A 16582-nucleotide genomic window follows, 5' to 3' on the forward strand; every position below is an offset into this window, starting at 1 on the left:
GCTCTTTTCTCTGCGCACACCCCCAGCACCTCTCCGCTGCTCCCCTCCCTAAAGGATTTTTCTTGCTCCTTCAGGTCAACACTGAACCAAGCCTCGCTATTACGGAAGCTCCTCACGCATCTATTCCCATGTAGTTGATGTCCTCAGTTACACAGACACTCGTGTTTCTGACCCTCTGAACAAACCTGTGTCTTAATAAACCCAGAGGAGGCGTTCTCCACCTCCTCACAGTTTATCTGTAGACATCATTGTCTCATCAACTTGAGTTGGTTAACAGTGGAATAGAATAATTCAAGGTTTTGTTTAACAAACCTTAAAAAATGATTGGAGAAACATATTTAAGGTGAATGAGTGAGCTGCCACTACCGATGGCTAGTTGGAGAAAAACATACTTTTTCCTGAAAAATAAATTAGTGTTTTTTACATGTGATCATAGGAGGCCTATGCTCTGTCTTTTTATTTATTGTTGATTGAATTTTGACACTGATCACTGACACTAACACTTGACTTAAATTAATTCATATAATTTTAACGATTTGATTAATTGTTGATATTAGTTCATTTTGAACGATTCAATCCAATTCAAACAAAGAATCTTGAATGTTTCAATTTGATTAATAACTTGTCTCAGTTGGTTGGATCATAGAAATATTAATTCATCGATTAAGTCAACTCATCGTTAGACCCCTTGCGTGAATTCAGTGAAAAATATAAAATCCCACAATAGTTAAACTTATCATGTATTAAAGGCAGGGACGAGCAATAAATCAGGAATAGCTGTGACTTCAGATAAAATTTGGTCAAAAATGAACCTTCAGCTCCTATTCTTCAATTTGGTGTTACTCGCCTGACATTTACACAGTAGTTCACAAAGAAAACCACATTCTCATTATTTTATTATAGCCACAATTTGGTTTTTGTTTGCCGTTCTCACATAAAGATGTCTCATTTTCTGAATCTGACAAAGGCTTAAGCCTTGACTTTATGAATGGACAAAAAAAGAAGAGAGAAAAAGTCCTCCTCAACTTTTTGTGACATTTTAAAACTTTACAACAAATTGAGCCACTGCTGCCAATGATGATAACCATTTGTGAAGCTTTAAAAGCCATATTTATATTTTCAAATCTCCAAGATGATTTTAAAACTTCTTGAGCTCTTTGTTTTTTTGTTCTTACACAGGAGACACTATGTTGTGAGAAGAGATTGACTGATATGGTTTTGATTAAGGCCGATACGATACCGATATTTTTTTTAAGTCTGGGTGGCTGAAAGCCGATATTTAAGCTGATATTTATTTACTAAATTTATTTTGAAAAGAATAAAATACAATGGAAAACATGTTGTCACATGCTCAACTTGTGCTATTTTTAAAGCATTTGGGAAGCCTATAGTTGATATTATTTATTTTTATTTTTCAATCAAACCAATCAAACTGATCCTCATATTAATATTGGTGTTGGTCGACCCCTAGTTGTGAGTCTAGTCTGAGATTTTAGGCACAATTTGAAGTTTTATTTTAACTGTTTTTACAAAGCTAGATCAGTGTAATTTTAGTGTAAAAATACTTCAGTAATAGCACATTTTCCCACAAATGTATGTTCCTACCAGCTGTAAACTGTCATACCCATATTTAGACACTTTACAAAGTGTTAGCCATTGTGCAATCTTTTCATTTGATTGCGTTGATTAACTTATTCACTTTGGTTCAAGCCCCACAGCTGTAGTGTAGTTTGTTGGGGATTTGGGTGGACTGATTTTGTTTTCATACAACATAACGGACGCTGTATAAAAGCACAATGCCCTTAGGCACGAAACTCCTCTGTGAATGCCTTGCTGAAAAAAAAACTCGCTTTACACAATAAATCATGTTTTTTTGCCAAAAATGTAATTCATTAAAAAAAAAAAAAAGTTGCCAAACATCAGTTTGGCTTTTAATAAACTCATCTTTAGTGGAGTTTCTTCACCAAACAGATTCGGTTTTTTTTCTCTCGTTTTCTTGATTTTATTTTATTTTTTCCTATTGTGGCACCATGGAACAGGCTGCTTATTTCCCTTAGAAATCTGTGGAAAATTCACTAGAATCAATTGCATCTTTAACAATGTTTTTGTCATTGCATGTTATTACAACTATTACATATCTTTCCTAAATAAGTGGTTAAATCTAGTTCAAAGGTGCTAGAAGTAATAGAAAATGTAACCAAGCTTTTGCCAAAAGCCATGATCAGATATTTAAATAATAATTTAACAGTTGCTTATAGTGTATGACTGGAACTGTTAAACAAGTAGAAATAACGACGTCTCTAGTGACATAAGTCATTCACTAATCTAATTTTTGTGGATAAAAGAGCCTTGACTTTATTTGTCAAGGTTGCAGTTGAAGATCTTTTTAATCCACCTTAAATATACAGGTTTTATTGGGTGACTTCAACTTTTTGGTTTTAGACGCTCACGTAAAATGAGATTTTCTAAAGTCAAAGAGAGAGACTAGTCTGTAAAATACTTAGAAAGTGGTTAAACAATTCTGAAATATATTACAAACTAAACAGTAAGTGTGTTGCTTGAACGGCTCCAGTATAGACACACAAAGGCAACAATTTGATTTAGTCTTTCAGTTCAGATGAGCTGAATCAATTCATCCAAGTACAATACTCCACAAATGATCTTTTAGACTTGTAAAATGGCAAAGTAGGAAGAAATGTTGCCAAGCTCTGCTCTAATGAGCCTAAAGAGAACCTTTTTTTAAGTTTGGCTTTCCTTAATTGATTAGCACTCTTGTCAAAGCAGCTTCTGAGTCACCGTACCCAACCGCACATCGATTGATGTTTTGCACGCTGCATTTGAACAGGGTCGCCTACAAAAAAAAAGTCCCTAATTATCGATCAGGTTTATTTTTATTACGTCTCAACTGGGGGGGTTCGTGCAGGTATCTTTGCCTCTGCTGAGCATAAAGCTTTTCAGGTGACTCCTGTCCCGGAGGACTCGCAATCAATGAGCGCGCTGCTTGTTTGTGCTGTAATGCCCCATTTAGAATACAAGCATGACAGCTGCCTGAAAAGAAAAGCACAGCTTGTTTGTGTGCTTGCTCACTCCGTCTCCTTTTTGGCCCTCACTTTTTTGCCGCGTGTAAAGATTTTTTTTCTTCTTTCCTCTCCTCGTCCCTCGAGTTGTCCGTTGTGTGTTCGATCGATGTGTTTGTGCCATTCCCCTTAATGGTCCCATCATTTTGGCTGCTTTGTTAACACGCATGCTGTTCATACTTGTAGATAAATATATGTCCAGAGGTATGTATACATGCATATAACAGCATTGAAATGTCCGGAATAGTTTTGGAACAGCCATCGTCCAAGTGTTTTCCTATTGCGTATGGGAGTGCACCTGTGAGTCAAATTGATTGGAAGCCCAGGGAGCGTTTTCCAACCTGCTTAAGGTGGGGATTATTCTGAAACTCATCTAATCACTTTAAGCTGTGGAGTCTCAATTTGTCTTTTCCATTGTTTTGCTGCTGTTAAATGGACAGACTGTTCAAGCTGTTGTATTGGATACAATAGCAGACCTTTGAGTCAAGAGAATGACAATGAGGCTTGGTGAAAGGACACGGAGAGCAAAGACATTTAACTTCAAAACAAAAAACAAAACTTCTTGAAAAAATACATGCTCCCAGAAATAAATCGGTCAATCCTTTTCTTGCTGAAGGGCATTGTGAAGATGAAAAGCAGTTTACTTTGCTTAGTTTTGAGTTTAACAATGTTATACCTAACTTTTTTTTAGTAGACAATGTGCTTCCTATTGATCAAAAGCCCATTCTTTAGAATTGTATCTAAAGTTATTTGAAACTCCAAAAATATGTTTGTAAACCTGACATTCCCAATGTGAATGGGAGGAGCTTCTGTCAAAAGCTTTTAACCTCATCGCTACATGGAAGCATTGACTGTTTATTTGTATATCTCAGATACAGTCAATGCATGGAAGACTCAGATGATATTGAAAGATCAAGTTTATTTATTTTGAAGAGCTCTACTAAACATTGGTAAGCATCTCCATGTCTGGCTTCATGAGACCATTTGAAGAGTGAATCAGAATTCTTCCTTCTCCCAAAGATTTCTAGATATGGAATGATAGTGTCTTCCAATTCAGACATTACGCCCTCTTTATGATCTCCATGATGTCATTAATAGTCGCCGGTCAGCTTTGATAGCGAGGAGCTGTTAGCGCTCGAAAATGCAAAACATCAGTTTTATAGCTTTAAACTCGTGCTGAAACAAAAAGTAATGATCCTTTAAAACAACTATTTCAGACTCATTTTTGATGAGTTTATTACAGAAGCAAAACAATGATTTATTTTCCTTCTTTAAATTCAAAATGGGTTGGGATGCCATTGTGCACAAGCATTTGCCTGTCTGTTCAAAGACGTTATGGTTTTAAATAATCTGTGAATTCATGGAATCGTTTCTATCTCGTCCATCAGTTTACAATAATTCTGAAAAGAAAACCTACTGTAGTTATTATCTAAGCTTATTATCTAATCTGGTCCATTAATGGGGAAGTGATTACAAGGAAAGGGAAAAGAAATACAGGTTAAGATTATCCAGGAGATTGATTGCATGCTCAACAAAAATGGGTAATCTGGTACTTAAACATTATTCTTCTATTTATAGTTGAAAACACATTCATAGGATCTAAAATGGACCAGATGAAAACTGTATTTCAAAGCTCATTGAATTCTGAGGGTGATCATGAAGCCTTTTTGACATCAAGGAGACGTTACAGCCTGGTTCTAATGGGATTGATTTCAGGGGGTCATTGCGTTGCCATGACAAAGTTTTGACATCAAAGCTATGTCACAGACTCATTTTGATTGGTTGATTGGATAGATGGGAATTATATTTGTATCTGTTTGCAATACATTAATGGGTGTAAAGTAGACCAGAAAAAAGTTTGCTGCACATTGAATTTTAAAAGCTCACATGTTGCTGTGACGTCATTTTGACATTAAAAAGTCACAGACTACCTTTGATAGGTTTATTTGATAGATTAGTATCATATTTGCATATGTTTGTAACACATTTATGGGAATGTTGAGGGCAGCCATATTGAATTTCTGTCCGCCATATTGGATTTTGGGCAAAAATCAGGGTGACCCAGAAGCTTGTTTTCAAAAGTATGCCCCTCAAAAAATATATTCATTGAGAAAACCTTGACTGGAAAAAAAGGTTCATTTTTGTTTTGTGACATGTGTAAGATGAGCTTGAAACTCTTCATCATGCAAATTCCTTTTGGCTTCTCTATAATTCCATGTTTCAGCTCAGCAGAAGATGTGAGCAGTCTGGTCCTCAGAGCTGGCCTGGTAGAGATCTGGGGGTTTGGAACAGCTGAACCCAATCAACCTATTGATCCATCTTTGGTTTGCTTGAGCAAGGCTGGCCTGTTGCACATCCTCTGCTGCAGGCAAAAGCCCCCAACTTTCAACCCCCCCCAGTACCCTCTCAACACACATTTCTTCTATACTACTTTACACTGGTTGCCAGGTTGCTATGGAGACCAGGGTCCCATTTCTCCTTTCTAAATGATTACTTCAGCCAAGCTAGGGTGTTTTATATCTTTGTTTTTCCTCAGCTTTGTACATCTGTTCATCTTTGGCGGTCTACTTTTGTCTGTATGTCCTCTGCTTGCTGGCATTGAGTTCTGCAGCAGATTGGCTGCCTTACAAATCGATCATATAAAGGTTTGTAAAAAAGAAGAGAGCTTCCTCTTTCTGCTTTTTGTTATTGGGAAAAAAATCTAATTTTTATAAAGAACCAAAGATAAAATTAACTTCTTGCTAATTATTTATATTCAGAAAAATACATTTCTTGTTAAAGAATTTTCTATTCATCTATAGGAATCCATAGGAAGCCAAATGTTATATGGGAGCCATTTTTAATTGTAAGTTTGTTTGTATCCACAAAAGCTGCAGTTTGGTGGGTTGTTTATCAGCAACATTCAGGATTGTGCTTGCTTCAAGAGAAATTTTAACAAATATTTTGGCTAAAGCTTGGGGCAAAGTATTCAAAGTCCACTTCACAAGCAAGTCAAGCTTTAACAGTTAGAAACAATGTTCTGTCAATCAGACCAGTTTCAACTTAAACCAGTTGAAATGTTATTGATATTTATAGTTTCAGTCTTTAACAGGGGTATGAGACCTTCAAGACTTATAGAGTCATTTGGGTCAATTTCCTTCTGATGATATCCCAACAGGAGCCACAACATCGTATTCACCTTTCAGGAAAATAAGACACAGATTTGTTTTTATATTACTGTTACTGTTATGATAACTATAAAAAAACTATTTTTTCACAATAAAATGAAGCTTTTTTTTCAATTGTTGAAATAGTTTATAATTTTTGTCAGGGATTTCACATGACTTTCTTTCAAAATAAAATACATCCTGAGTCACATAGGATCATCCAGATGCAGCAAATCATTAGATTTTCAATTTTCAGAAAATAAATGAGCAGATCTAATCAACTAAATCAGTGCCAATTCAGTGATATTTTTCTTACAAACACTTAAATCCTTGAAAATTAAAAAAAGAAAATCTGGCACTCAAAATCTGTCCAAAAGCTTTTGATCCGTCCTGTCCTTCAACTGTTTGTAAATGAGTTGAATCATTTTTTTTATTTACAGTTATACTTTAAAAAAAAATAAGTTATTTTGCGTTTAACAGAGCCACAATGGAGGGGTTCCATGTGGCTCAAAAAAAGATAGATTCATATCGTAATTAGTGGTTGCCAATCATATGTACAGGTTCCTTTTGAACTCTTGGATTTGATCCGCTTCACTGGCCCAAAATCGATCCTGGACATCTTTAGCAAAAAATTCAACCAGTGTGACTCAGAGATACATACCAGATACTGAACAGTGCAGGGGAAGTTTTCTAGATTCTTTGTATTTCTTTAAGATATTCAAGTGCAAGTTAAATATGTGTACAGAAAAAAGTGAACAGGAATTAATGGCAAATCGGTTCACATTTTAGTTCCATAAATTTCAACTCACTGTTATTTTTCTACCTTAAAATAATGCAAATGTAACATTATTAGAACATAATACCACACTGTATGGTCCCATGTCTTTGTAAAATTAAAAATGTTTCCACACTAGACAATACTTAATCAATCAAATTAAAGTTGATATAAAAACTGCCACTATATCAAGAATATGACCATTATCCTTCCACAAAGCAATATTGTCATGCTTTAGTATTAAGAGATTCAATAATGCAGGAACTCTTAGGTTCTTTTTATGTTAAACTTGTAGGCGATAATATTAAACAGGCTACTAATTCATTTTCTAAGACGCATGTGAACCTAATGGACAGATCGAGTAATAGTTGAAGTCAAAGTAAATTGATCCAGAAAGCTCAAATTGGATCATTGGCACCTGTGTGAAGAAAAGATCTTAAAATGTCCTACAACCACTTTTTCAAAGACTTCTGGTAATTCTTGCCCTAATTCAGAGATTTTTTTACATTGCACATAAACACCTTTCCATTTTTGAAGTTCTCTGTAAATTACTGCCACTTTTTGGAATTGTTTTTGTTATTCTACCCATTTGAGGAGCAGAAAGCTTTTCTGTTTGTTTTTTTTTTATCTATTTTTTTTTCCAAGTGTTAAAGTGTTTGTTCCACCCAGAGGAACACTTGTTAAAGTGGATTTTTAAATGAATATTGAAGATCTAAATGAGTTTGTTTACTTTTCCCATCATCATCTCTCAACTTTTCTGAGTCTAATGCTGAAGCGATATCCTGAAAAATATCCTCCATTCGAGCTTTATAGATCGTGGAGTCGCATGCTGAGACAGATTGATTTACTTGCCCCCTTTCATTCCCCTCGATCAATTTCACCCAATCTATTGCAATCACACATAGACATTCATACTTAGCAACTCCCTCCCCAAAACTACTCCAAATACTCCACGCCCTTGTCACCCTGCCAAGCGCTACCATGCTATTTAATTGCTCTCTCAAATCAAATCAATAACTGTGAGGTATGTGTTTGGGGGGGGGGGGCAAAAAAAATGTTGCAGCTTCACAGCGGAGTCAGAACAGGAGAGGGCGGAATGGGTTGAAGCCATCCAAGAATCGATTGTGGAGACGCTTTCCGACTATGAAGTGGCGGAGAAGATCTGGTTTAACGAGGCCAACAGGAGCTGCGCCGACTGTCGGGCGCCTCAGCCGGAGTGGGCGTCAACCAACCTGGGTGTGGTCATCTGTAAGAAATGTGCAGGTAAGGGGCACTCTTGTCCTCTTCGTACAACCAGTCAATGATTAGGCATATTCGTTTTTATTGGCTCAAATGGTTTTATTTTATTTGTTTATTATGTCAGATGAGAAAAGATCAAGAAAACCTTCCATATTCACTTCTTAGTTCTGTATTTATTTAATATGAATAAAAATGGTCTTCCATATGCTACTGCTTTCCCTAAGGCCTCAGGAGGCAAACATGCACACACAAACTCAAAGTACTGAGCAAAATAGACTTAAAATAAACAATGCACTCCAGCAAACACCAACCTACGCACTCCTTTGTGCAAATAAAAGTGAGCAGATTGTTATTATTTCATAAATATTAAAACTGCAGGTAAGGTCTCTTCTTGCTAACTGACCTTCATCCACTGGGAAACTAAGAAACAGACGAGAAAAAAAAAAAGATTGAAAATAGTTGTTCTAGTTTTATGACTGCTTATTTTCAGCATTTGTGTTTTTTATCCGTCATGTACACTTTGTGAAATTTCCAACTTTGGGATTTGTTTTTATTGTTCAAAAAGTAACTCAATTTCTGGTCTGTTCTGAAGCAAACCCATCCTTCTGGATTTTCATAGTGTAGGGATTTGACGGTTAGTCAAAGCAAAAACCAACGTAGAGTACCTGTTTTATCAGCCCGTTGACATGACTAGGAGGAGACGTCCTGGTGAATCCCAAATAACACATGCTCTTTAAAGCTGACGAAACTCTGACTGTTTACACCAGGGGTATCCTAACTTTTTGCAAAGAAGCTCAACTCCTAAAAATTGAGGCCCACACCATAATTCCTCCACCTCCAAATTTCTAACTCTGCACAATGCAGTCTGCAATGTACCGTTCTCCTAGCAACCTCCAAACTGGTCCATCAGTTTGCCAGGTAGAAAAGCGTTATTCGTCACTCCAGAGAAGGCGTCCTCTGCTTTAGAGAAGGGATCCCCAAACGTTCTCTTGTGAGGGCCACATAACTGTTTTCTTCTCTAGTGTGGGGCCGGGGTCAGTGTTTAGGCTAACAAAAGAGGTGTCAAAATTGCAAACAAAAACATTTCTGTGTTTTCAGAAAGTCACATGTAACCAATAATTAATAATTCTTTTTGAGATCACTACAGAATTGCAAATTAGGACTACAGATGTCAAACTTTTCACTACACGCTTTATCCATTTTTCTTGGACAAAATGTGGGCGCCTTAGTTTGGGGACCCCTGCTCTAGAGTCCAACACTTTGCATAGCACTGTGGAATATTTAGGAGCAGGGACATTTCTGAATTTGTTGCACAGGTGACATCCTATGACAGTTCCACGCTGGAGTTCACTGAGAGCGGAACATTCTCTCACAAATGTGTGTAAAACAGTCTGCATGCTTGATTGATTTTATACACCTGTGGCCAAGCCAGGTGATTAGGACACCTGATTCTGATCATTTGGATGAGTGAGCCAATACTTTAGGTAGTATAATGTATCAGGTGATAAGGCCCTCGTGGGAGTTTGTGTCCAGCCATCAGCCTCTCTAATCTCTGTGGGAATGCTGGCTCTCTCAGATGAAATGACAACAAAGATTAGCCCACTGGTAAAAAAAAACCTTGGAGGATCTCCAACCTGTTATTGACCCACTAAAACGTGATTAGAGATGGTTAATGCTCTTTTTTTGCTGTTCTCCCACTTTCACCTTCTGCTTTCTCCCAGATTCATATATTATGCAATTCTTCCCCTCACCCCTGTAATTGGTACGCATCAGATATCCACCATCTTCTTTCAAACACCCTTAAATGATTCCATTTACAGAGGTGTTTAATATTACATTATTTCGACACGGCTGGGAGCAAGAAGGTGAATATTCGCAGCGAGGAAGCTGTCCTGCTCTCCTGGAATTAGGCAGAGGTCCATTTGGAATACCAATGACGATCAGCGTTGGCCCCGGTATCGATCAGCTGTTCACCAACCAAAATCTAACATCGGCTTTGTAACAAGCTTGACGTCTGAGTGATTTAAAATGATAGAAACAAGGAAAAGTATTGCTTTTTTAAAGCACCAATTATATTGGTGTTTTGAAAGACAGGCACATACATACTACCAGAACAATCCAGTGCATACTACAACACACATCACAGTGTAGCAGAAGAGATCCAAAACATGCAGCATTTGAACTAACTGATTTGATCAATAGGAGGGTTTTTTTTTTTTTTTCAAGAAACAAACTCCTTGCCTCCTTACTGATCAACCCATCAGAGACTGTGATATGTTGGTTCTGGTGCTTTATCAGCACCAAGAGTAGACAACTTCTGGCTTCTATGACTGAGAAAAAAATATATAAGGATGTTGGGGGGAAAAAAACAAGTTTCTAGACCGTTCCTGTGGGGAGTTATGGTCCTTAAAAGAAATGGCGTCAATTTGCAATTCCGCCACTAGGGGGAGCAAAAGAAACCGCATGACAAGAGATAAAAAAATAATTATAATAAACAACTTAATAATTCTTGATTTGGCTACTAGGTTAGTTGATGCATGTTTTCCAACTGAGAAAAAAAATCAAAGCAAAAACGAAGCCACAGATAACAAGTTGACCGTAGGTTATTTTGCTATTACGTTACTGGTCCGGCCCACTTGAAATCAGATGGGTTGAATGTAGCCCCTAAACCAAAATGAGTTTGACACCCATGTTCTAGGTCCTACCTGTAACAGTCATTTAGTTCTTAGCTTGTACTCAAAATGAATATTATCATTTTACTTTCCTCGCATAAGAAAAACAAAAATTCCCCCTTTTTTTCTGTTCCTCTACTGTGCAATCTTCCAACACTACTTCCAGAAAGGAAATGTCACTACCTGAAAGGCTTAAGGCTGCCCCTCACACATCTAATTGCAATAAACTTTTAAACGGGTAGGCAACTGGTTGATGTCTTCTGGCAGCAGTTGCTAAGGTAACGCTAAAATGCGGTGCTCATTGTCTTGCTCTGATTCATCATCAAGTGAGCAGAAAATGCCACACTAGTGCAGAGGGTTGGGAAAGGGCTCCATGAACTGTCACTGGAGTCACTGGGAAAGTTTTTAATTGGAGGTAAAATCCTTGGTGGGTTGAGCCTTTTTTTTTTTTTTTTTGCCTTTTTCTTTGGTGAAAGCTGCCTGGATGAGGGGGACGGTTTTGTCTGTTGTTTTGGTTCCACAGAAAAGATTAAGGCATTTATAACGGGCTATTTATATGGGGAAACCGTGCTGTGTGCCCTGTGGCACATGCACACTCTTTCAGCTTCATTACCCCTACACAAGTGGAAATGGTCCTGTGGTGTTGTATGGCTCGGTGGATGGAGCGCGGCTGTGGCACTGCAGCATGTACCTACAGTGAAATGTTTTCACTTCATCTCAGTAGCAAAATCTGGCTGTGCGGTCTTCATTTGTCAAGCTGGACATGAATTCTCCAAGGTATCCATGCCCGTTTGATAAGACTTGAAGGAATCAGGTTTGCACACCGCTCTATTCCACCAAAATTACTATGAATTCTAGGCTGAGATTTTTATTTTTTGTGAGCTCAATTTTAAGGAATCTGGTTAGTGTTGGGCTCTACTAGCATAAATAGCAACAGTTTGGTTATTCTGAATTAGTCATCATACAATTTGTCATCCGAGGCATTCATGTTTTATCCCTGCAGAAATTAGTTCAAAACTTTTTTAGGCTGTCTTTATTTGGAGAATGGAGTGCATTTTATGGAAGCTGTTTTATAGTTTACCAATAGGGCTCAATCAAACTATTCCTTGGACAATAATGAGTACAATTCTACAAATCCCTTTAGAATATTTTAAAAATATATATATTTTCTAACAGAACATATTTTTTAGAGGCTCTAATTTTAAAACAAAACATAACTCTTTATTTAGTAAGAGTGGTTTGGGGGCATCTAGAAAACGTGTAGCTTTTCTTTAAATAACTATTATAAGCAAATTTGTCTTTTATGTGAAGACACTTTGAATTGTAAAAAGATTATCTATAAAGTACCTTTAGATTAATTTTATCTCAATGGATTTCTTGGGCCGTTTATGGAGCTAATCTACATGAGTCAGATTATTCTTAGGTGGACAAAAACATCTCTTTATATTAGCTTTGCACCAATATGAAACGCATAAAATGTTGCAAAATGGCCCAAAGCAGCTTTTCTCCACAACAGAATTTGCTCATTTACGTTGATCCCATTAACAGGTGAAGAGTTACTTTAGTCAAAAGAATGTCAACACTGGAGGTTAAGTTTAGGTAGTAAAGGATATAGGTCTACATTTTATTATTTTTTTAATAATTTGAATTTTCTAACTTTATGCTCTTACAGTACATGTTTGGTAACATGTATTCTACATACTTCAAAGTGTTCTTCATTTTAATGTAACCCAGAACCCATGATGACATAACTGTAAAGGTGCATTCACACCAAACGCGATTCGCGCGGCAGAGGCGGCCAGCCCTAATGTTAATCAATGGTACAGGCATGCTCTGAGGCGAATTGAAGTTTCGCCATTTGAGCAGCGAGGTGCAAATTGGGCGGCACGGTCAACATGTAAATACCTGAAGTTTGACAGTTTGCTGCGTCGCATCTGCCAATCAGGAACTCATCTTTGGGCACGTGACAATTTCAGTGACTCGATCAGCGGGTAGAATATTTATCCAAAGCGAGCGTTTTTGTCCTGAACTTTTATCAGCTTCAGGTTCTCAAAGCTAATCCAGCTACTTTAGGGTGAAGACGAGATACACTCTGGACAGATCGCCGGCTTTCACTCCCGCAGCGGAGCTCACTCACTCGATATGCGGGCAGAGAGAGAGAACTCTGCCGGGTTCGAAGACCTCTGCTCTGGCCTCATTGAGACATTTAAGAAAAAGGTCTCCTAATATTATTTTCTCCCCTCGGATTAATACGAGACAATGCGCCTACAAGCTCAGCCACAGAGACACAGAAACACAGCGGAAGCAGCTGTCATACAGACACAGCCCCCTACCGGGAAAAATCTTTTAATAATAATCGTAACCCAAACGTGGAGACATGATTACCAATGTTTTTGTAGAACTCTTCACAACAAACAAACCTTATTCCTAGGCAATGTATGCGTTTTCCATTCATTCTAAATGAGATATGCACAGACAGAGCTGGTAGCTCCTCACAAATGTGGCCGCGGCATCAGGAATACATCTTTTGACAGACGGCAAGTAAAAAAGAGGCGGGGCACGTAAATTTATTGTGCGAATGGCGTTCAATGTGAGAGCACCTTAACTGAAACACAACAGAAATGTATTATGTTGTCCGCTTGGTTTGTGTTTTATCATTAATCAATTTTCATTTTAAGGAAAAATTAGTCTGGGTTCTTATGGTTTAAGTTTATTTTGAAAGTGTCACTCGACAACTATGAGCTCATCTTAAGATGAATAAAAGAAAAAGCAGCAAAATATCGGAACAAACTAGACCGTCAACAACAGTTAGCCTGGACTGGTACATCAAAAATTTTAAATAGGTGAGTGTAAATGATGGCATTTTCTTTACTAATCAAACACATGGGGAATTGTGGGGGGAAAAAGCACTAAAAACAAACCAACCATCAGCAGAATCCAGATCTGTAATGGTGACCATCTGGCTCCACTTGTTGGGGTCAAAGAGAGCAAAAAAATGACAATAACTTTAGCAGCGACCAATACAGTTGGAGATTAAAGTCCATCAGTGTTATCAAAATGCCCATATCCATGACAGAATTTTATTATTATTTTTGTGTATCAAAAGTAACCTTCTTCCTGAAGGGGTTTTGTTTTAGTTATTCTGTTTGTTAATAGAGTCACATAAAGTAAAAAGCTCTCTGCCAACTGCACAAACATTACTCTCTTCCATTGCTTTCTTTTCTCTGTCACTGCAAATGATTCAAAGGTTTCTTTTGGTCTCCAGAACTGTGTCAAGCAGGCTGGTCACATCTCATAGCTCCTCGGTCTCATTCACAGCTGCTCTACTTCTGAATAGAAGACAGTAATGAGATCACGCCAAATCTAAATCTGAAATTATCCGCTGTGACTCGTAGGACAATAATCCACATTCACACAAAGTGTGTTTCTGTCTAATGTTTTATGCATGTCTGCTCTGTCTTTGGCCATAAGCAACCCCACAAGCCTCTCGTACACCCAAATAAACAGGCCAACCAACAAACACAATGAATTACTCATGATTCATTAGCAATTAATTGCCCTCGTTCACTGCTTTCATTTCCAATTACGAGGGCTGAGGGGACTAAATATGTCTGTTGTGAGTGAGAGAATGAGCTAGCAGTCATGCTCTGTTTCTCCGTCTTGTAGCTGGCTGTTTATTGTTTATTCCATCACCGACTTTTGGTGTGTGCGTGTGTTCACTGATGAGATAGCTATTCATGTATGCACATGTTAATTTTGTTCTTTCATGTGAACTAAAGCATAGCCTAACAGCCAATCATTTTTGAATTTATATTGCCTCCAGAAAAAGGTTTCATAAACTAAAAAGGTTTATTAGAATTCACCAGCTTTGCCAACCACACTCACACTGTCAACTGTGTTTATATGATGCCAGGACAACATCGCTTCCTCGGTCCTAGCATTTCCAAGGTGCGCAGCTTGAAGTTGGACAGCAGCATCTGGAGCAATGAACTTGTGGAGGTAATATTTTATTTTAATTTTTCTTCTTTTATCCAAACAGAGAAAAAAAAATACATTAAAATTTGTGTCCATTTCTGTTTTTTATTCATATTACAGTTTTTTCTGGAAGTGGGGAACAAGAACGCTAACAGTTTCTGGGCCGCAAACCTACCCTTGGAAGAGGAGCTCCACTGTGGGGCTTCCACCGAGCAGCGGGCCACCTTCATCCGAAGGAAGTACAAGGAGAGAAAGTACAGGAGACTCCTTGAGGGCTTTGAACATGTGGAACAGCTCAATCAGGTACACACATTTTTTGAACTGACCTTCAAACCGTCAAGAAAAAGTTTCATTGTATTATTACACTTCTATGGATCTCAGTAGATTTTGTCAGCATAGTAGATGAGATGAAGACTTGCGAGATCCACAGAACTCTTCAAATACTTTACACTGTGGATATCCAGTATAGTGTCTTAGTTTCATCTATTATATCAAATTCAATGTTCATGGTGGTTGCTGGAAAGCTGGAACCTACTGAGTATTGGGTATGATTCAGCATGGATGTTAGTGGACCCACTTTTCATTTATATCCGACTAAAGTTTAAGCCTTTAAAGGCCCACTCCAATGGAAATGGTCTGTTTTGTGTTTTTATCATGCTCTTGTAGCATTTTTCTCATTATAGAGGGCCTGTATGAAATAATTTACGATTAAAACTGCATTACTGAGTATTTTTAATAAAAAAAGAATGGATGCTAGAAAAGCTTGGGGCTAGTGACCCAAACACTAAGCTAATGCTAGCTTGGGGCTATAAACTTGCACGTGAGCGTGCAGACTGAGCATCCGACTGGACTGGGAAAGGGGCAGGGTTTCTCTGAGCCAACAGTCCCGCCCACAGGCCAGAATTGTATGCATAAAGAGCTATTGCTGCTGGGCATAAAATACTTCTTAAAAAACATCAAATGCTTTTTGATTTTGGCTAAAAACTGCAAAATTATTATTAAAAGACTATTGGAAATGATTTTACAAAAGACAAAAATATGGTTGGAGTGACCTATTAACTGACTTACCGTAACTCTGGTGTGATCAATGGAATTAGCTTATGCTAATGAGGATGTGTAAAATGCTTTTCTCTGTGATAGAAGGATCTGATTTACTTTGATTATGTAAACACTCCACTACTGCGAACTGTTGCATATCCATGCAAGGCTACTCTTCTCTGCTCAGAATCCGCTTGAATCACGTTAACTGCTTTCACGAGTTGTTGTAGCCCAAAGAATGTCAGGACTGGAGCTAAAGCTCTGACGTCAAAGAGTTAAAATGCCACACATTTTGGTTGCTGTGTTATTTAACGCTTGTAGGTTTTATCTACATCCTCTCCTGAAGGCGAAAATAAAAGAGAACATCCAAACAAGGTTAGAACTGGGGTTTTCTACTTGTTTCCTTAAGAAAGTGTTCTTCCTTTAAAATAAGAAAATCCAAATTTCATGTGTCGAGATTACAATTGTTGTAGTACAAGTTGCCTTATTTTGAAAAAAGTCACTCAGTGGGTCTAAAAGCTGAAGTATAATGCAACAAACCCTTGTTTAAAACAGAAGGTCTAGTTGAACACAGATCAGTTCTACCTTCAAAGTGGCTCCAAAAACGGTTATAATTTCACATTTTTACCCAAAGCTGTCTGCTCATTTTGTGGTTTTAAT

General features: G+C 37.6%; 1 protein-coding gene across 2 annotated transcripts in view; it reads left to right on the forward strand.

Moving 5' to 3' along the window:
* zmp:0000000660 (arf-GAP with Rho-GAP domain, ANK repeat and PH domain-containing protein 2) overlaps positions 1-16582 on the forward strand; it is a 163973-nt gene that overhangs the window by 63812 nt on the left and 83579 nt on the right. For both annotated transcript variants that reach the window (XM_024287902.2, XM_036216728.1), the window contains exons 11-13: positions 8062-8261; positions 14823-14908; positions 15005-15187. In XM_024287902.2, coding sequence (XP_024143670.1) covers positions 8062-8261; positions 14823-14908; positions 15005-15187 — 469 coding nt within the window. The remainder of the gene's footprint in view (positions 1-8061; positions 8262-14822; positions 14909-15004; positions 15188-16582) is intronic.

This window comes from Oryzias melastigma, linkage group LG18 (genome assembly GCF_002922805.2).
Source record: "Oryzias melastigma strain HK-1 linkage group LG18, ASM292280v2, whole genome shotgun sequence".
NCBI lineage: Eukaryota > Metazoa > Chordata > Actinopteri > Beloniformes > Adrianichthyidae > Oryzias > Oryzias melastigma.